This window comes from Lathyrus oleraceus, chromosome 5 (genome assembly GCF_024323335.1).
Source record: "Lathyrus oleraceus cultivar Zhongwan6 chromosome 5, CAAS_Psat_ZW6_1.0, whole genome shotgun sequence".
In the NCBI taxonomy this organism is placed as follows: Eukaryota; Viridiplantae; Streptophyta; class Magnoliopsida; order Fabales; family Fabaceae; genus Lathyrus; species Lathyrus oleraceus.
Genome location: NC_066583.1, coordinates 530,902,939 through 530,925,489, shown reverse-complemented (window position 1 = coordinate 530,925,489; position 22,551 = coordinate 530,902,939). Strand labels below are relative to the sequence as shown.

Here is a 22,551-nt window from a genome sequence, read left to right as displayed (position 1 = left end):
CAGGAGTGTGAAGTGACATGGTGTGCATTGTGGTCTCAATGTATGTCGGTATCTGAGATGAGGTAGAGGTTGCATACACCTGAGGACGTTGTCCTAGAACGCCTGGTTGCTTAGGAGGACCAGAAGGGCGTGTCCACTAAGAGGTGGGATACGAACACGGTGGCATAGTCCATGGTGGTGGAGTCCAACCCCATGGTTGTTAGGTTGGAAACTGATATTGTTGTTGCCAAGGAGGAGCAGACCAAGGTGAGAGAGCATTGGGAGCTCAAGACTGAGGTGCATTGCGGTTACCACGTCCCCCTCCGCGACCCTGGTTGCCACGGGAGCGAGAATGGTTGTTGGGGTGGCGGTTGCCACGCTAAGAGGTGTCTTTAGTAGGTTTCGATTGAGTGGTGTGCATAGCAGCATGAGAGCCTGTGTTTGCCATTTTAGACATACCGGCTTCTTCAAAAGTAAGCATGGAACGAGCCTGATAGAATGTCGGAAGAGGGTTGCTCTGGCGAATCAAAGTAGCAACACTGCGGTAAGCTTCTAGGAGACCAGAGATCAGCGGAAGGACCAAAGGATGATTGTTGACAGGGAAGCCGACATTTCCCAACTGATGAGAAAGCATCTTAAGATGCTGATAGTAAGCTGAGACATTGGGAAAATCCTCCATACGAGTGTTAGAAAACTCTTGCTCAAGAGTGACAGCTCGAGCATTTTGGTTGTCCTGAAAAATATCTTCCAAGCGATTTCATGCTTCCATTGTAGTGGAGTTGGGTTCTTGAGTAGTGGTCAGTAAATCGGTAGAAATAGTGGAATAAATCCACTGAAGAACGGTGGCATCAAGAGTGGACCATTGTTCATGGTTGGCATCGGTAATTGTTGGTGGCTCTTTTCTGATATATGGAACGATGTGATGTAAGACTCGATGTGAGCGAGAATGGATGCGGAAAAGCTCGGCCCATGTACCATATTGATCTTTTCCCATCTCAAGAATAATAGGAATGTGGTTCCTAATATTGGAGATGGAAAGAGCGGGATGAAACTCCGATTTAGAACCTCGAAACGTGGTGTTCTTTGGCTGACCAGAATCACCAGTATCGGCGGATTTGTGGGTATCAACGGATTTGTGGGTATCGGCGTCACTGTGTTCTAAATGGTATGATTCAAACATGGTTGTAGGTGAGACGGAGAAGACGCGAACAGAGGTGGAAGGAAAGAGAATATGGTGGTTCTCGTGTTCGGTGGCGGAGGTACAGAGTACGGTAGTCCTGTTGCAGCGACAGACTTCAAGGAGGGAGAAGAAGCATGTGGCGGCGGGCTGTAATGAGGAAGAAACGTGTTTCTGCGTTTGCTTTTTTTTATTTTTTTTATTTTTTTATTTTAGAGAGAGAGATCAATTAGGATTGATACCATGTAAGATAATGGAAATCGTGTCCTTCTCATTGATCTGAATATAATATATATACATCAATGTGTAACATTTGATCAACTATCTAATTATGATACAACATAATTATAGGAAACTAATTATGACTAATTATAATAAAATATTCTATTCTATCAATGCTAACCAGTTTTAACCGTATAGTTTCCTTCCTTAGTACTCATCCACATTATAGTATCCTCCTCATTCAAATTTCCAATTGTAATTTGGGTAATCCTATTGTTGTTATAGAGTATGAAAGTCTCATTAATGAGTGTAGTATTCTACTCATCACTTGTTTGATCAATTAGATCCCTAACCAAAGAACCTTGAAGTTCAAAGGCTTTTAAGTTGGGACTTTATACCTCCTTGATAGGGGAGCCATGGATGCTCTCACACATTAACAGTCTTACCATTTCCAATTTTTCAAGAGCAGTCTTCAAGAATATATATATATATATATATATATATATATATATATATATATATATATATATATATATATATATATATATATATATATATATATATATATATATATATTATATATATATATATATATATATATATATATATATATATATATATATGCCTTTCGATTTACTATTAGCTTTATTAAGGGTAGAAGTGGGAAAGCATTTAGTTTTGATACATTTGTGTATCCATGTCTCTTGATTATGATAATTATCTGTGAGTGTAACTTCCAGTTAGATGTATTTTGTATGATGTCAAAACTATGATACTTTAGCGTTTATGTATATTGAACACTATCCTTTGAGTCTTAATCTGCATCTTAGTATTAGGAAGCATAAAAACATTTTAAAATGAGTTAGAAAAGGTTTCGTGCATTAAAAATATGTTTTTATGGAAAAAACAGTTTATGTGTCGAAACATACGTGTTATAGGCCGACATATAGAAGAATTTTTTTCTTTGAGTCGACACATATGAGTTATGATTTGATACATGTAAGTCATTTTTAAAGCCCATAGCTTCTGTTTTATGTGTTGACACATGACCTATATAGGTCGACACATGCATCAAATGTGTCGACATATGACTTACATAGGTCGACACATGCAACACATTTCTTATAGGTTCTATTGAGTTGATCACAATCTATTAGATTGTGGTTGGATTTGAAAATAAACAAAATCATACAAAATTCTAAACAAAATCGATTACACACAAGGTCTTCGATAATTTGTCTTAGTTGCACTTTTGTGTATTTTTGCCATTGGGAATATACCTTAATTTTAGTATAATACTAAATTGATTGTGGTTGAAAGTATTTTGATCAATTTTGTTCTCAGTATCATACTTTGATTGTATATATGCATATCCGATATTTTTTATAGCGGTTCGGTTTAGACGATTCGATCCGGGTCACTTCCGCTAGCCATTAAAATTTTCAAAATATTTTTTGTTAAATTTTTACTTGGGATCTATTCACCCACTCTAGATCGAAGACTATCGTCTAACAAGTGGTATCACGAGCTCTGGTTAATTCCTTGCTTCAATATTTGCTCATTAGAAAATGACTACCGAATCTAAAGGGTCGTACAATAGAGCGCTCATATTTACCGGTGAGAATTATGCCTATTGGAAAGCTTGTATTCATATCCATATTAACTCGGTTGATAAGGGTGTATGAGACGTCATCATCGATGGTCCTAATCAAATTACAATGATCAATGGTGAAGGTGTCGTTGTACAAAAACCGGAAGATCAATGGAATGATAATGATAATAAATTGTGGTTATGTGATTGGAAGGTACAAAATAATCTCATGTTCTCACTTGGTGTTGATGAATATTATTATGTTTCCCATTGTGAAATTGCCAAAGCTATGTGGGACACATTAGAAGTTTCCCATGAGGGAACTAATAAAGTCAAACAAGCTAGGATCAATACCTTAAATCAAGATTTTGAACTATTTCGCATGAAGCATGGTGAAACCATTGCCGACATGCAAAAGAGGTTCACACATCTTATAAATCGTTTGAATGCTCTAGGTAAGCCCATTTCCAATGATATTACTACTAATAAAGTTTTGAGGTATCTTAATAGGGAATGACAATCTAAGGTCACCGCAATCAAAGAAGCGAGTGATCTTAAAACACTTGATCTCACAACTTTATTTGGCAAGCTAGAAGAACATGAGAAAGAACTCAATTGCTTGGAAAAACATGAAGAAGAGCACGAGAAAAAGATAAAGAAGGAGAAAGATAAATATAAGGAGATAGAAAAGAAATATATTGCTATAAAGGCTTCAAGTTCAAAGTCCTCAACAAATGAGCAAAGTGATTGTGAAACAAGAAATGATGAGAATTTTGATGATGAAGAGATGAGGTTGTTCGCCAAAATATACCATAGGTATATAAGGAAAAATAGAGTCAAGCACTCCGACAAGAACCTAATCAAATTTAGAAGGCTATCTAACTCCTCAAAGGAAGATGAGAATAAGAAGGGTAAACTTAGAAGTTCATGCTACGATTGTGGAAAACTCGATTATTATAGGCCGGATTGTCCTTTGATCAAGAAAGATAAAGAGAAAGTCCATCACAAGAAATCTAACAAGTCTAGAAAATCCTATATTGTTTGGGAGAGTGAAGTTGATTCTTCAAGTGATGAAAGCTCAAGTTCAAGTGTCGAATTGACCAAGCTTTACTTCATGGCCAACAAAAAGAAGAAGAAGAATGCAAGCCATTCTAAGCTTGAATCTATTAATTAGTTATCTTATTCTCAATTACAAAAAGCATTTGAAAATCTACAAAGAGAAGCAGTAGACGCTTTTAAAAAGTTAACTTCAAACAAAAGAATATTTTCACACTTAGAAGCTAAAGTTTTAGAAACCGAAAAGAATATGGAAGCTCTTAAGCAATCTATGATAGATATTCAAAAAGACAAGAATGAGGATGAATAACCTTCATGGTTTGGTTGTGAAACTTGTCACATTTGGCAAAAAGAGGTAAATACTCTTCAAGCTAAATTGGACAAGACATTACAACCAAAGATTACATTTGCTATTGATCCATCAAAGTTTAAACGGTCTTTGAACCCTTCATATAAAAACTATAAATATGTTTTAAAATACTAAAATAGAAAAAGTACATCTCATGATAACTTATCTTGTCACTATTGTTGCAAGAAAGATCATACTATTGAAAAATGCAAGTTTAGGAGACTCTTTGTTCCTAAAGGTGTTTTTTAGTGGTTGTCCAAATGCAACCTTGATTTCACTCACTCTCAAGAACCCAATAAAAATTAGGTACCTATTACTCTTGTTTGATTATATAGGTTATATGTCTTGGTTTTACGGAGAAAATGTGGTTTCTCGATAGTGGATGCTCAAGACATATGATGAGTGACATATCTCTATTCATTAACTTTGTACCAAAGAAGAAGTGTTTCATTACCTATAGAGACAACAACAAGGGAGCAATACTTGGAAAATGTAGTATTGGTAATCCCTCGTCTACTACTATCTTCGATGTTATGTTAGTTTAAGGTTTTAAACATAATCTCCTTAGCGTTAATCAACTATGTGACAAAGGCTTTAACGTTACTTTTACAAATACTTACTGCTTGTTTGAACATAATGAAAATAAAGATTGTATGTTTAAAGGCTTCAGGGTTAATAACACCTATATGCTTAACTTAGATGACGTATCCTTGATAGGAACTAAGCATCTAATGACCATGAATGAAGACTCTTGGTTATGGCATAGACACATAACTCATGCCAACTTTGATAAATTCCTTTAGTGTTGAAATATTAAAACTTTTGTTAAGATAATTGCAATCTATAAACTTGCAATTGGATTTTCACATCAATAACACAAAGAAAAAATCAACTTGGTGTTTATTGCACCCCAAGTGTTTGACAAATTGTCATATCCAATTTTTGTTTCTTAATTTCATTGGAAATTGATTATCGAAGTGTAAAATTGTTCAAACGAAATTTTTGAAAAACTTATTATTTGTTTTCTCATCATTGTGGTACGTTAATTTCATTTCGTTACAGTTTAATACGCATATCCAATTCTTCCTATAACGGTTTGAAATAGACGAGTGTTGATCCGAAACCGCTTTCGTCTATCATATAAAATATTTAATGATCATTTCTAAAAAAAGTGTGAAATTATTAATAACGAATATGATCATTTCATTGAGGCATCATTGGTGTGTGTATATATATATATATATATATATATATATATATATATATATATATATATATATATATATATATATATATATATATATATATATATATATATATATTCTCTACTAAAAACAATGACAACGGGGGTATTTAGATCAACCCATAATTCTTTTAATAGAAAAAGAAAAGAAAATTAAGGGTATATGAAAAGGGATAGTATCACAAAAAATGTGAAAAAACCAATTTGACATTTGGATCCAAAAATCCCCCGCAAGCTAAGTCACATACATCTTATAACAAAATCCAACGAGAAGTCCAATAAAGAAGTCCAATATACTATGCCACAAGAAAAGAAAACATCACATCTTTATAAAAAAAATGACATTGATATTTCATCTAATCCATTCTTAAGTGATGAAATCACTCACATTTAAACCCAAAATTATGTTACAATTCTTTAAAAAATAAAACCAGAGTAATGTTATTCTTACACTAATATCTTATACTAATATTTATATCAAACACTATTCATATTATTTATATAATGAATAATATTTTTCAAAATAAAATAATATTAAAAATTTAGTTTAAACTTTTTTTTATAATTTAAAAAAAAATTGTAAAAAAAAAATAATATTTTTTAATAATCAATTTTGTTATTGCATTAACTATAAAAATATATGTGGTTTTTTTACCAAAATAACCCACTTTTTCAAGGAAATTTCAAAAATACCCCTAGTTTCAAAAAAAATCCCAAAATACCCCCACTTTTAGGAGGAGTCGCCAATTGAATTGGAGATACCTCTTAAAACTTGAATGGAGGCGCCAATTGGATTGGCTAGGGCAGGTGCCCTAGCCAATCCAATTAGTGCCCCTGTGTAGGTTTTAAGAGGAGTCGTCAATTCAATTGGAGACTCCTCCTAAAATGTATTTTTTTGTGTTTTATGGTATAAGTGAAAGATAAATTTGATATAAGACGACTTGATATTAATAAAGTTTGGAGTTTACACAAAGAAACCTAATGGTGATGACTGGGATCACCTAACCGACCTCCGGTCCCACATCCTCTAGCTACCCTAACCCTTGGCCCTAACCCACGTTGACGATTCTGCATCGGTGTTTGATCATCTGAGGGGCCAGGAGCGTCACTACCAACTACAGGAGAAGGTCCGTTGAGGTATTCAGACAAGTCAGCATAGTCTTCAATATGCATTGATGGTGTACCGCCGTAGCTGAGCTCATGACCCATGCCAGAGAAGTTGGGATGTGGTTGACTCATGGATGGGCGACCGGGACGGTTGAAGGGAGACATGGGTGTGAATGATGCGTCGAGGAAAGGTTGGAAAGGTTGTTGGGGTGTTTGGTAGAGATAGGGTTGTTGGATGTTTTGGTTTTGTGATGTTTGGGCTTCTTGGCTACGGTAGGAGGAGGGGCGGTTGGTGTTTTGGCTAAGGCGACTTTGGTAGGGTGATGGGGTGAGTGCGAAGCGATGTTGGGTCTCAGGTTGATGGTCAATTTGTTGGTGGTGGTATGAGGTATGCTCTTGGTATTGGGGTTGGGTGAATGACATGTTTTGGTTGTATGTTTGTGTGTTTGGGGAACAGAAAGTTTGACGGATAGGGGGTTGTGAGTAACCGGGCTGAGAATGTTGTTAGGGGTTAGATGTTGATCCTTCTTGTGTGTAAGTTTCATGACGTGGGTCGTATAGGTACATATCTTCGGCGATGAACTGAAAACCAACCAATCTGTACCAAGCCATATAAGTACGATTTGGTTTTACCTCAGTTGGCATGACTGCGCCAGTTAAGACATGGTCATGACGGTGCTTCCATTTGCGACACTCCGATCTTGCGAAGCTTTGCCATGGATTGAAGTTCCATTGGTCGTTAACTTTACGCAGATGCCATTCTCCTAGGCTAGTTGGGGGATCTGGGATATTCTGGACCATACCGAACTGCAGCTTCATACGATCGGTGTTGTGCATCTCCACAGTTGTGAACCGTATTATCGGTGTCCATGCAGTCCATACGGCTGCATCTTCAGCGTTGATCTCATGGTCATGATCCAAATTAAGGTATGGACGCCAAATGAACTGAAATGTGAAAGAAGATAGGATTATAATCAATGTAGAAAAAGTTAACAAAATATAACGAAATAATTAAGTTATTTTGCTTACGTCTGTCGGTCGAAGGTGATCCAACAGGTTGCGATACTGAGTAATACAGTGTCTCGGACATCTGTTGTAACTCATACCACGTGCCGACCATCTACACCAAAAATTCAAAAAAAATTAGTTTGAGGTAATAAACTTTAAGGAAGTAAGTAAAGATATAGCAATTTAAACAAGTTACTTTTGTGCATATGGAAAAGTGAAAGGGTTGTTATTGACCGGTGCTAGAGACGGTAACTTCCTATTCTATCTACATGTCTAAGTAGAGGTAAGTACATAATATGCATGCTAGAACCACTACCTTCGGGAAATAAAAACGATCCAATTAACAGCATAATGTAACACCTAGTTTTTATTATTCGAGCATCATCGGTAGAATGCTCATCTAAGTATAAACTATTATAGTACGACTTAAGGCATGAGAGTAGTATACCTTGACCTCTAGCATTATCATCTAACAAATCAGTGTCTAAGAGCTCCATGAAACAATCTCAACTAACCGGTCAGGATGAATCTGGTGAAGATGATCGACAATGGTCAGATAACGTCAACCCAAAAGCAGAGGCAGGAGTGGATGTCGTTGATGAAGAAGAAGAGGAGACCGAGATACAGGTTAATCACATGCTGAACAACGACGATGAAGATGATGATCAACCACCACCAATACCTCCTAGTCATGTCTACAATCCGCCTCAACATATGACAAATATGGATCTTCACGAGGATGAAACATCCAACAGTGTTTTCTATAATCCGTATCCGAGATCAGAAGGCGAATTAAAGGTGGGAGACATGTTTCGTACCAAATAAGAATGTGTTCTGGCAATCAAAAAATTCCACATGAATAACTCTGCTGACTTTACAGTGAAACGCACTGATTCTAGAAGGTATGTTATCAAATGTCGTAACATGCTTTGTAAGTTTCGTTTGGCTGCGTCTTACAAGAAGAAAAACGAATCTTGGGAGATCGCTTCAATAGACCCACCGCACAGTTGCATTGCAACTAACGTTGAACAAGATCACCGTAAACTAAGCGCAACTTTGATATGTCAAGACATTCTGTCGTTGGTTAATAAAGACCCATAAGTGAAGGTGAGTATAATTATATCCCATATCAGAACAACATATAATTATACTCCATCTTACAAGAAAGCCTGGATTGCGAGGACAAAGGCTGTTGAACAGGTTTTCGGCAACTGGGAGGATTCATTCAAGGAATTGCCACGGTTTTTATGGGCACTAAAAACATATGTCCCAGTGAAATTCTGGCGTAGTCAGAATTCAGATGTTCTACTCCAAGTCATGACATCTGATCCAACATTGTAACTAATACAGCAAGACAGTTATACAAATTAAAACCCTGTACTCAAGCACGCTTTCACAGTTGACACGACATCTGCTACTGTATTACCTTAGAATGGAAGAACACCCAGTTATGTCCTTCTTGTACAAAGACACATCATAGATCAAACACCACACTTACTTCTGTTATGTTTGCACAGTTATCAGCATGATATATCAATATTGATTTGAAAATCACCTGTTACTGTATTCCAGTTTGCTGGCCTAGTACTCGTGTTTCCTAAACTAAAAGTCAAGCAAGTTAACCTAATTTCCACACATTAGGGAGCTGACAAATAGGCTATTTGTTAGGTTCATTAATTGTAGGTTAGTTGTTATTTTCCTGGATTTTAGCTCAGCTGTTGGATTCCTAAAGAATAGCCTGAGAAAAATGCTGAAACAGAAAAACTAATTATCCTACAATTTAGCACAAACTGTCAGGTGTGAATGTCACAACATTCAGTTTGACATCCAGAACATATACCACATGTTGATTCTGTTACGTTCCTGAAAACAGACTGTGTTAACTTTGCTATACTGTGAAAGACTAACCAGTCTCTACTTCAGTATCAGCCTACACGAACAACTGTCAAGACATCAAGTTTGACAGTGTCACTATGAACCTTCGGCCAGGTCTGTTATCCTCTTGAAGACCAGACTTAACTAAATACTGAACTGAGATCAACATGCCTATTATTCAGTATGTGTTGTTAATGATGAATGTCAAAACATTCTGATTGACATTCAAACAGAAGGCTATGTATTAGGCCTGTTATTAACTTGATAAGAAGACTGAATTACAACCTGAGTTATGGCAAACAGGATTATAACATGCAGAAGGTAAACAAACACTGGAAATTGTTAACCCAGTTCGGTGCAACATCACCTACTCTGGGGGCATACCAAGCCAGGAAGAAGATCCACTATCAGCAGTATTAATTCAGAGCTAAACTCCCTCGTTTACAACTCTTCACTTAATCCCTACCCAATGCAATCTATACCTAGGAACTCCTAGATAGAAACCTCCAGTTTCCATTCCTATCACTACAAATACAATGTAATGTTAAACAACTTGAACTTGCTTCACAGCTTCATTCAAGAACAAACAACTCTTACCTACAGGCTTTGAGTTACAAATACTCTCAGCTTTGAACACTGAGAAACACATGGTAACCTTTCCACAAGTTAGGAGGTTTACCTCACACACACACCCCTAATTTTTCATTCTAAGAGGCTTACAAAAACTAGGTTACAATATGCTATTTATAACCTAATCACCCAACTGGATTTGGGCCTTCAGAAATCGCAACAAACTTCTTCTTTGCTGTTACAAAATCAGCAGAAAATTTCTGCTACAAACAAGGTCTTCAATCCTAAAATCTCTCCATATATATCTCCTTATTTGGAGCCTATATATATTCTGATTGAGTCTTTAAGACCTCCACATGGGAGTTAGGATATTCACCAAATATCCTCACTAATCCCAGAATATATACTGAATTAATTAATTCAGTTTTCTACACATGTACGATGTCACAGGAATGATGTCGTGACATCGTACATGACATGTTGGTCCAGATGTTGAACTTCTTCAACCCAACATATTAAAACAACAGAGATGATTACATTATTTGTTTTACAAAACTAATGCCAATCCTAAGGTATTAACAATCTCCCCCTTTGGCAAATTTTAGCTAAAACAAATAAGCCTCTGTCATTATCTCCACCACCACAAACACCAAAGTTGGTGTACATGAGGAAGTAGAGGGACAAGAATCAGTTGCATCAGAACCCTTCCCCTTAACGGTAGAGCTTCCAGAAGAATATGTAATGCTGAGTACATAGATAATGTAACTCAGATCACAAGACACAACTGTCCTCTTAACTCAGATCACAAGACACAAGTGATATGCCCAGTTAGTGACTTATGTGCCTGAAGCCAACTTCTGCTTGCTACCACATTTTACTTGCTTCTGGTATATTCTCAGGACTATATTTCTCTCCCCCTTTTTAGCTAAACATTTGTAAATGAACCCCTCACAAAACCAGATCCAGGCGCAATTTGCCCAAACCTTAACATACCCCATGGTTTAGAGGGAATGGAGTGTTTCTCTTGTGAGAAGAAGAGGGCTATTACATCCTTTAAATAGTCCAGCCCGTGCTTAGGAATTAACGGTAGGAATAAATGCTTGGTCAAGATTTATTAATATTTGCTGAGAAACAGTCAGAGAATCACCAACAAAATCTCAGACTATCTTTGAATACCTTTTATAGCTCTTGACTGTTTCTTTTCCAAAACAGCAGTTCCAGAGCATGGAGACTATTCCCTATATGCAGTCAGACACGTTGCACGCGATGTCTTAACATTCAACGTGGCTTTTGCCTGCATTCTTCAAGTATTCTTCCTATCAACATTTCCTAAGACCACTTTCGTACCTCCAGTAGAAACTTGACATCTGGCACCACTAAGGCCAAAATCACAAACACCAGTAGATGGTTACTCCCCCTTGTCAAGCTTGATGATTACTTGCAGCACAAAGACAGAACTCCCCCTGTCATGACCAACCAACTCTCCTCTTGAAACTTGGAGATCACACATGAACATATCCAACACCCCAAAGTTGGACCTTCACATATTTCCTGATTCAAAGAGAACCCAGACCACTTGATGAATGGAAAACATAAGACGCATCTTCATGTCTTCAAGAGCACACCCTCTGTTCAACCCTCTTGGCTGAACACATCCACACTCTGTGTCAATCTCTCTTCTAACCAGAACAGAAAACCACTTCACAAAAATGTTCTAACATTAGTTAGGACATCCTCACAACATAACAAAGAACACCATATGATAATCTTCAGATATCACTGAGTCACCAGCTTGATCCCAAAGAACCCAGACACAAATTGAGACATATACATTCTCATCCCATTACAAGAGATAATCTTCCATAGATAGCTTAGAACTCCTACCACAAGCTCCAAGAGATGAATAGAAAACACCTCCTTTTGTCTTCAACTTACTACTTTTCTGCTCAAACGTAATTTGTCTCAGACTTTCCTCAAGAATAATCAGCTGCCATATGTTGATTATCTTGATTCTTCGAACTCACTTCTGAGATAGACCAAATGCCACTGGTTGATTACCCCTTTCATGAATCCTCATATGAAAAAGTCAAATGCCAGTTTTTGACCTCTCCAAGTTTATCAGACTTCTCCCAAAGATATGCTGACCTTCCAAGTGAGACTTGAGCTTCAAGCTACATGTTAAACAGAACTTAGATTCTCTAAGACATGAACATGTAACATCTTCTCCATCCAGCAACTCCAAAGAACTGCAATGAGAACGACCTTTTTGAAGTACCCAATCTACAACTCTGTAGACCCTTCTATCTTAAGTTGATGTGCCACTTCACCAACTAAGATTCTGATGTTAAACCAAATGTCACAACATTGTGTTTTAACATTTAGCTGTTGAATTCAGCTCCTTCTTCTGCCACTTGAAAGAACTTCCTCCCTACACAGAACAAGAGTTCAATGCTCTCATAGACTTGATTGTGGAACCAAGTTTGAGTAAACAATCTCCATCCTGCAGGTTTGCAGTAAGTCATCCAAGCTCACACCTTGATGAATTCCTGCTTCTTCTCCAAAGACATCAGACACTCTGATGCATGAGTCTTCAGAAGGACCAGTTAGAGACTAACCCTTCAGCTATGCCAAGGATTCTACTTCCTAAAGTAAAGTTGTTTCCATGATGTTAAGAATGTTGCCACTTGTTCTTAACTCCACAGTGTGCATTAGCCAATGCACTTCCTTACCTAGATCAGAAATAAACTGATCCAAGTAACCACCATCAAGACTATGATGTCTTCTTCTTCTTGTACACCCCAAGGCTGAACATGTTTCTTGCAAGGAAACCTTTTCAGAGATCATATGCTTTTGCTGCCACCAAAGAGATAGATCATAAGCCAATGTACTATCCTTCCTGTGATTCTGCACAGGGTCTTGAAGAAGTGATGTTCCAACATCTTTAAGAACATCAATTATCTGGGGCTCCAAGGATAATCAATTAAATACTTGTACTTGGCACAAGTAGACATTGATCTTAAATCCTTTCCCAATTATCCTTTCAGATACTTCCACCATAAGAATACTTTGAAAATACTCTTCTTGTGACAAGATCTTCTGCTTGCAAGAACCTCAATAGTTTTGAGAATCTTTCCAGATTAGATTCACCCTTAGGAATGAGAGAGATGAATCCTTCCTTGCAAATGTGTCACACAACAACCAGAACCCATGTGATACATGTCAACAGCCAACCAGACCCTAGGCTGACCAAACGTGAGGAGGTTAATCAAAGCTCCCCCTCAGATTAACAATCATGGAAACTCCAGACAAATGTCTCAACATGACATACACCATCCCTACCAGTGGCAACTAACTCTATGAGTTATGCCTATACATACTTCAATCACACCAATCAGACTCCAGCTGACCATAAGTACTAGTGACAACAAAACACCACCAGTTAATAGTAAATATGCATTTCCAGAGCATACTACCTCAACCAACCTCTGAATCTTCATATTCTCAATCCTTGAAAGCACTGCCACTTCTGAGCGTGGTGTTTGAATACCAAGATTCATGGTCCCAATCCTCTTAAATGAAATAGCAATCAGGTTACCCCATTATTGACTTCTAACATCCAGGGGACTTGTCTTCAATCATAACATAGTACTTCAGGGACCAACTATCCAACCCTGATCAATCTACAGGAATAGGACAACCAGCAGGAAATTGCACAATGTCACATCTCAACCAACTCCACTTCTAGAGATCAGACGTCTAGAAGTGACCTTCTTGAGCACACACACAGTTGACCCTACCCTTGTCAACTTAGCACACACAGATGTCTCCTCTTCCAGGTCAGGAGTAGGTTCCAAACCAAAGTATCCCTTTGTTTGACACCTAAAAACATCTGCTCTTCAACCAGTAGCTGCATACTTATTGAACAACATGTTCTAACATCACATAGAACATTAGTTTAACCTCCTTGAGACAAACCCTCCTTGAAAGTCTTCAAGGTCTTCATATACACTGCCCAGGAGAGTACAAGAATCAGTGATCAGGTGATTCTTACCATGAAGAGTGGACTTGATGAGACTCAAGTATCTTTGACATCTTCAGTAGATTATGATGAAATCTTGAATACAGCAGCCTTTCATCCACATGAGGGGAAACTACATCAGAGTTTGAGTTTTGCCAGGTATTATGCAGCAGAAATCATAATACAACTCAACCAATGAACACACACTTCACCAGATCAGCCTCCAAGAACATACCAAGTTTGAATATGATTCTATACTAGCTCAGCTGTCCCACACAAAGGCCAATTTCCAATCTCACGAGGCAGGTGCACACAGTTCCTGTCATGAATAGTCCATCCACCTACTTCAAGGGACCATTCAGGGAAACCACAGAACCTTCTACAGGTTCCAACATCAGTACTAGCATAACTCCTAGCAAGATACCAGAAAGTATCACCCATGGATCTCATCCAGAAACAGAACAGGATGCCTGCTCTGATACCATTTGAAATTCTGGCGTAGTCAGAACTCAGATGTTCTACTCCAAGTCATGACATCTGATCTAACATTGTAACTAATACAACAAGACAATTATACAAATTAAAACCATGTACTCAAGCACGCTTTCACAGTTGACACGACATCTGCTACTGTATTACCTTAGAATGGAAGAACACCCAGTTCTGTCCTTCTTGTACCAAGACACAACATAGATCAAACACCACACTTACTTCTGTTGTGTTTGCACAGTTATCAGCATGATATATCAATATTGATTTGAACATCACCTGTTACTGTATTCCAGTTTGCTGGCTTAGTACTCGTGTTTCCTAAACTAAAAGTCAAGCAAGTTAACCTAATTTCCACACATTAGGGAGCTGACAAATAGGCTATTTGTTAGGTTCATTAATTGTAGGTTAGTTGTTATTTTCCTGGATTTTAGCTCAGCTGTTGGATTCCTAAAGAATAGCCTGAGAAAAATGCTGAAACAGAAAAACTAATTATCCTACAATTTAGCACAAACTGTCAGGTGTGAATGTCACAACATTTAGTTTGACATCCAGAACATATACCACATGCTGATTCTGTTATGTTCCTGAAAACAGACTGTGCTAACTTTGCTATACTGTGAAAGACTAACCAGTCTCTACTTCAGTATCAGCCTACACGAACAACTGTCAAGACATCCAGTTTGACAGTGTCACTATGAACCTTTGGCCAGGTCTGTTATCCTCTTGAAGACCAGACTTAACTAAATACTGAACTGAGATCAACATGCCTATTATTCAGTATGTGTTATTAATGATGAATGTCAAAACATTCTGGTTGACATTCAAACAGAAGGCTATGTATCAGGTCTGTTATTAACTTGATAAGCAGACTGAATTACAACCTGAGTTATGGCAGACAGGATTATAACATGCAGAAGGTAAACAAACACTGGAAATTATTAACCCAGTTCGGTGCAACATCACCTACTTTGGGGGCATACCAAGCCAGGAAGAAGATCCACTATCAGCAGTATTAATTCAGAGCTAAACTCCCCCGTTTACAACTCTTCACTTAATCCCTACCCAATGCAATCTATACCTAGGAACTCCTAGATAGAAACCTCCAGTTTCCATTCCTATCACTACAAATACAATGTAATGTTAAACAACTTGAACTTGCTTCACAGCTTCATTCAAGAACAAACAACTCTTACCTACAGGCTTTGAGTTACAAATACTCTCAGCTTTGAACACTGAGAAACACATGGTAACCTTCCCACAAGTTGGGAGGTTTACCTCACACACACCCCTAATTTTTCATTCTAAGAGGCTTACAAAAACTAGGTTACAATATGCTATTTATAACCTAATCACCCAACTGGATTTGGGCCTTCAGAAATCGCAGCAAACTTCTTCTTTGCTGTTACAAAATCAGCAGAAAATTTCTGCTACAAACAAGGTCTTCAATCCTAAAATCTCTCCATATATATCTCCTTATTTGGAGCCTATATATATTCTGATTGAGTCTTTAAGACCTCCATATGGGAGTTAGGATATTCACCAAATATCCTCACTAATTCCAGAATATATACTGAATTAATTAATTCAGTTTTCTACACATGTACGATGTCACAGGAATGATGTCGTGACATCGTACATGACATGTTGGTCCAGATGTTGAACTTCTTCAACCCAACATATTAAAACAACAGAGATGATTACATTATTTGTTTTACAAAATTAATGCCAATCCTAAGGTATTAACACCCAGGAACTGTGGCAATTATGGAGACAGTGCCAGCGATGATGCCAGACGGAACCTGTGCTACAGGTAATAGAATATTTCACCGTCTCTTTTGGGCACTTGACCCGTGCTTCAAAGGTTCCGCATTCTGCAAACCTATTATTCAAATTGATGGCACTTGGTTATACGGAAAATACAAGGGTACTTTGCTCATGGCGGTTGCACAAGACGGCAACAACAATGTCTTTCCCATTGCCTTTGCTCTTGTTGAAGGTGAAATGGCTGGTGGATGGGGTTTCTTTCTTCGACATCTCAGAACGCATGTGGCTCCACAAGCCAATCTCTGTTTGATTTTTGATAGACATGCTGCCATTGAGAGTGCCTACAACAACCATGACAACGGATGACATGATCCTTCTTCTACACATGTCTACTGTATCAGACACATTGCACAAAACTTCATGCGTGCTATAAAAGATAAGAATCTTCGCAAGAAGGTGGTGAATGTTGGGTATGCTTTAACTCAACCGTCATTTCAATATTATCATGATGAAATTAGTCTGTCTAATGAAGACGCAGGGAGATGGATAAATAACATACCAGTAGAGCAGTGGACAAGGGAATTTGACAGAGGTTGTCGATGGGGCCACATGACAACAAACATTGTGGAATGCATGAACGGGGTTTTCAAAGGAAATTGAAATCTGCCGATAATCGCATTGGTAAGATCAACCTATTATAGGTTGGCTTCTATGTTCACAACCAGAGGTGAAAGATGGAGTGCAGTGTTAATGTCCGGGCAAGTATTCAGTGAGTGTTGCATGAAGGTCATGAAAGAGGAGAGCATCAAAGCTAGCACACATGCTGTAACAGTCTTTGACCGTCATAGACAAAATTTCAGCGTCCAGGAAACAATGGGCCACAACGAGGGGAGACCAAATTTAGCCTATGCTGTTAGACTAAACAGAAGTTGGTGCGATTATGGAAAATTCCAGGCCTTCCGCATACCTTGCTCACATGTCATAGCAGCATGCGCTTATACTCGTCAAGACGCTTACAACCATTTATCTGATGTGTATAAGGCCAACACCATCATGAATGTATATACTCAAAGCTTCTCAGTACTACCAATGGAGGATTACTGGCCTCCATATGAAGGTGATATTGTTTGGCACAATGACGAGATGCGTAGAAAGAAGAAAGGAAGGCCAAACAGCACACGTATAAGAACAAAGATGGATTCCACAGATAAAATGATAAGATTATTTAGTATCTGTCGTCAACCAGGACACAACAAGAACAACTGTCCCAATCGAGGAGCATCATCTAGGTCTTAAGCTTTTTGTAACATTGTATTTCTGTAACATTCAATCATTATATATCATTAAGTTCTTGTTACAACGAGGTTCACAACAAACATTAGTACAAAACATTTGAAAACATTAATATTTCTAACTGATTACAACAATCAAATTGATGTCGTCTCGACCGAACATCATTTCCCTAGCATCCTTATCAGTCTTCATTCGCACCCAACCAAAGATACTGTCAAGTCTCTCAATACTTCTGATTTTTTCCCCTTCTGGTATTTTCCCATCTAACCAACGAACCAACTCCCTCTTCAGTTGATCGAACGTGGTGATGTTCCAAAATAGCATCAACATTTGAGGTTTGTCTCTCGCATAAATCACCTTTCCGTATCGGCGACGAACACCAAACATGATAGCCAAATGATTATATGAGATGTGGAACAATTAGTCACACAAGCATCTATTTATAAGACAAAAAATGCATTTTAGGAGAAGTCTCCAATTGAATTGGCGACTCCTCTTAAAACCTACACATGGACGCCAATTGGATTGGCTAGGGCACCTGCCATAGCCAATCCAATTGACGCCTCCATTCAAGTTTTAAGAGGAGTCGCCAATTCAATTGGAGACTCCTCCTAAAAGTGAGGTATTTTGGGAATTTTTTTGAAACCAGGGATATTTTGGGAATTTCCTTAAAAAAATGGGTTATTTTTGTAAAAAAAACCAATATATGTTATTAACTAATATTTTTCTGATAGCATATTAAACAACTTCACAACTTCATTAACAAATAAAATACATAATATTAACTAAATTTTGAAATTAATTTATAATTTAATTAATGAATTTTAAAATTTTAAAAACTATAATTAGTAAAATAAAATAAGTCAATATTATAAATTAATATCAGAACTTGGTCAATATTATATATTTTATTGGTTAATGAAGTAGTAAAGTTGGTTAATAAACTATCAGACAAATATGTAGTTAATAACATATATTTTTATTGTTAATATAATAATAAAATTGATATTTTTGTTATAAAATTAATTTTAAAAAATATTTTTATAAATAATTTTTTATTTAAAATAAAATTTAAATATTATTTTATTAAAGTTATAGGGGTAGGAATATGATTATTCATTGTATAAACATGATAAGGGAACAAATTAAAACTTCATCCTTTTCAAAGAAACTAACTAAATTATCAAACTATTTTAGTTAAAAGGTGAATGAAAAAAAAAAGCTAGTATAAAACAAAATCAAACACTAGTATTCAAAAATTAGTTTTCTTTCATTCTCATTCCTTTTTTTCCCTTCACGTTGACATCGACAGACACATTATGGCGCAATTAACTCTTCACTCGATCACGTATCTTTCTCTTCCTTTTCACTTCCCACGCAAACCCATTTCTCTCTCTCCAAAACCCAATTTAATAACTCGATTTCCAAACCCTCTTGTTCTTCACAACCGAATCCCCAAAAACATGCATTCTTTGCGTGTTTCTAGTTTTCAAGATGCTTTTGGAGGAGCTGTGGCAATTGTTCAATCGTCACCTGCCACCTGGGAATCCTCTTTGCTGGCTAACCTCTTGATTTTTCTGTTGGGTTCTCCAATTTTGGTTACTGGTTTGTCGTTTTCTGGGATTGTTGCTGCTTTTTTGCTTGGTACGCTTACTTGGCGTGCTTTTGGGTCTCCTGGGTTTCTACTTGTTGCCGCCTTTTTTATCATTGTAAGCTTGATTTTTTTTGTTGCTGTTATGGTTTGTTTGTTTTGTAAGTGATAAAGTTTGTTTTTTGTTTGGAGGTTAATGAAATTTGGGAAATGGGTTTGGGGATTTTCGTTGATTTTGTTTCTAGGGTTTTGGAATTTGTGTTGTTTGAGATGAAAGTGGTATCTTTTATGTGCAAAAATTGGTAATTGATGGAGTTATGTAAAATTCTGAAGATGTGTGCAAGGGATTTTGATTGTTTTTGTTTTTGGGGGTTTGTTTGGGATTTGCTTTATCTGAAAAGTGATTAATTATGGAATTCTGTGAAATTCTGCAAATGGGTGTTGAGAGTATTGTGGGTTGTTTTTCTGGAATTTGGAGTGTTAAACTTCATAGGGATCTATGCAGTTATGAGTATGGGTTTTGCAATTTTCCTTCTTTTTGCTTTTGAGGTTGAGGCTTTCTGTACATTGGTGTTGATTTGTTTAGGATTTGTTTAGGGTACAGCAGCAACAAAAGTCAAAATTACACAGAAAATGGAAGAAGGAGTTGCTGAGAAAAAGAGAGGAAGAAGGGGTCCCGAGAGTGTTGTTGGATCCAGTGCTGCGGGTTGCATTTGTTCTCTCATGGCTATTTCTGGAGTTGGAGGTGCAGCATTTTCTCAGCTTTGGAGACTTGGGTTTGTTGCTAGTTTCTGTACCAAGTTGAGCGACACAGTTTCAAGTGAGATAGGCAAGGCATATGGAAAAACAACGTGAGTACCTATTAGTGAACTCTTTTTGATATAGACCTTAGCCGTTTTATTTTTCTTCTTCCTAAGATAGAACCCTGAACCTCCTACATAGAACTTCCTCAATGCCCCCTAGCTCACCGACTGTGCTGCCTACTTGGGAGTTGGGACTTTGGCCATGTTCTGTTGTCGTCAACATCTGCTTATGAAGATTTGTCACAGTTATTTTACGAGTTAAATTTTTCGGAACCTCCCCCACTCCCCCCTCAGATAAGGTACATGCAATAATCTAATGGAAACTAAGGGATACCCATCCGCTTGTGGCAATTCCATGTGTTGTAGGATCTTGTTGAACATATTTGTTTTTTTTTTACATTTAATTGATAGGAAAATTTATTGTTGGTCTGAATTTATTATTTTAGTTCATAATTTATCATAAAGTATGATATCCTCGGTAAAGTTCCTCATGCATAATGTCCAGGTACCTAGTTACGACATTCAAGATAGTTCCAAGAGGCACGGAAGGGGCAGTTAGTGTTGAAGGAACCTTGGCTGGAATTTTAGCAGCTCTACTTCTTGCCTTTCTCAGTTTTCTCCTGGGCGAGGTACTTCCCTAATTTTTGAATCTGCATATGTTTATGGGATGGCGACAGGGGGATGAATGCGGTAATCAGCAGCATGCATTGTCCTTTCTACCGTAAATGCTGTGTAGAAATATCATCCTTACTTGTATAGTTTTTGATTCTTATGGTCAGTTCCTTACAGAATTCAAAAAAGGATGCGTGATTGATTTGTTTCTTTATTGTTTATTGTTAAACAGATTGGTGTACATGAAGTAGTTATATGTTTATTAGCTTCCCAGTTTGCTAATCTTGGTGAAAGCCTAATTGGTGCTTTACTTCAAGATAAGAAAGGATTTGAATGGGTAAGTTCCTAAATTTTATTTTTATTTTATTGTTTGTGAATTTATGCCACCAACATATCAGAAATGAAGGACATCATTATTTGATTCACCAACTTAATCTGCATTTATTTGGTAACGATTTATGATTGATTTATTCTTTTCTGCAGCTGAATAATGATTTAGTCAATGTGATCAACATATCAATAGGAAGTATCACAGCAGTCTTAATGCAGCAAGCACTTCAAAATTGGACCCCCTAAATTTCAAGATTTTCTTGGAGCTCAATTATTCATTTATTTATTTGCAATATAGAAAACAAACTTTCAGATATTTGTACTGCTATTGGATGTTCTTTCAAATTAAAATTGAATACTATAAAATTGCTTATAATATGAGAATGAGAGATTCTCATACATAAATTTAAATTAAGATTTTATTTGGAAAGCACATAATCCTATCTTTGGATAGATTTTACATTTTTCACTACATTATGAATTTCAATTAGGAAGATCGTTTCCCCGAGGAAAAGAGAATTAAGGCCAAATAAAATGCAATAATTTTAGAGAATTGTTTATCTCACTCTAAGTGAAAAAAAAACAAATTTTAAGAAAATCTGAAAATATCTTATAGGTTTCGCAAATGCATTTCTAGACGTTCCCTGATCACACTAAAGTATGTCTTAAATGTGTATATTTTTCTTAAAATTTAGACCCAAGATGAGCTCTAAATCCAACACATGAAGATTTTTTTTAATTATCAACTCATTGACAAATCTTGAAATGCAGTTTTGAATTTGTGAATTAGGAATTTGAAAAATGTAACATTTGCATATTAGTGACAATTTTGGATATGCATATCCGGAATTATCAAGAATCAAATTTAATAAAACAGCACCATGCATTTTTCTTCTTCATGATCAAACTTTCATTTTTTCTCAAAACCCTTAAAAAATTCTACCCATAAAACTAATTATGTCTGTTTGTTAAATACAAGTTCTGTAAGTTGGTCTCTCTAAAGGTGAATCGGGATTTCAATTTGCAGAGAAACCTCATATGTGTTTTGAAAATAGGGTGAATTCGAATTTTAATATTCGGACAGGCCTTTTTGTTTTGTTATTTTCGTACATAACAGGGCGAGTCCAAAAATCAGAATCTAGACAAATCCCTAAGACATAATTGCTTTTGTATGCTGTATATTGATCTAAAATTTGTATAAATATACCTCATATATTGCTAACAAAAACACAATAGAATTAAAAAAGATTGGTATATTGCATATGTTTTCTTCAATCTTATGGACCTCCTTTGGAATCTAGGGTCATAGAGGACACCTCTCTTGTAGATCTAAAATCCAAATTAGAGAATCTCTTGTACTACTCAGAAAATAAAAGAGTGTTTAAGATTGAGTGTCGTCCACCCTTGATTGATAGCGAGGGAAGATGGAGCTCAGTAAGTTTGAGTTGAGAATGCAGATGTAAGCATTATG

The 22,551-nt window shown here is 36.7% G+C and overlaps 2 protein-coding genes across 2 annotated transcripts; one reads left to right on the top strand and one right to left on the bottom strand.

The window, feature by feature from the left end:
• Positions 1-358: 358 nt before the first annotated feature.
• LOC127081860 (uncharacterized) lies at positions 359-1,159 on the bottom strand. The gene is made up of 2 exons (XM_051022086.1): positions 821-1,159; positions 359-712 (listed from the first exon to the last, which is right to left on the bottom strand). The coding sequence occupies exons 1-2, from the start codon at positions 1,157-1,159 to the stop codon at positions 359-361; spliced, it is 693 nt and encodes a 230-aa protein (XP_050878043.1).
• Positions 1,160-18,980: 17,821 nt separating this feature from the next.
• LOC127086120 (protein VTE6, chloroplastic) lies at positions 18,981-21,929 on the top strand. The gene is made up of 6 exons (XM_051026836.1): positions 18,981-19,453; positions 19,933-20,186; positions 20,644-20,767; positions 20,983-21,087; positions 21,234-21,453; positions 21,870-21,929. The coding sequence occupies exons 1-5, from the start codon at positions 19,064-19,066 to the stop codon at positions 21,324-21,326; spliced, it is 966 nt and encodes a 321-aa protein (XP_050882793.1). The 5' UTR covers positions 18,981-19,063; the 3' UTR covers positions 21,327-21,453; positions 21,870-21,929.
• The last annotated feature ends 622 nt before the right edge of the window (positions 21,930-22,551 follow it).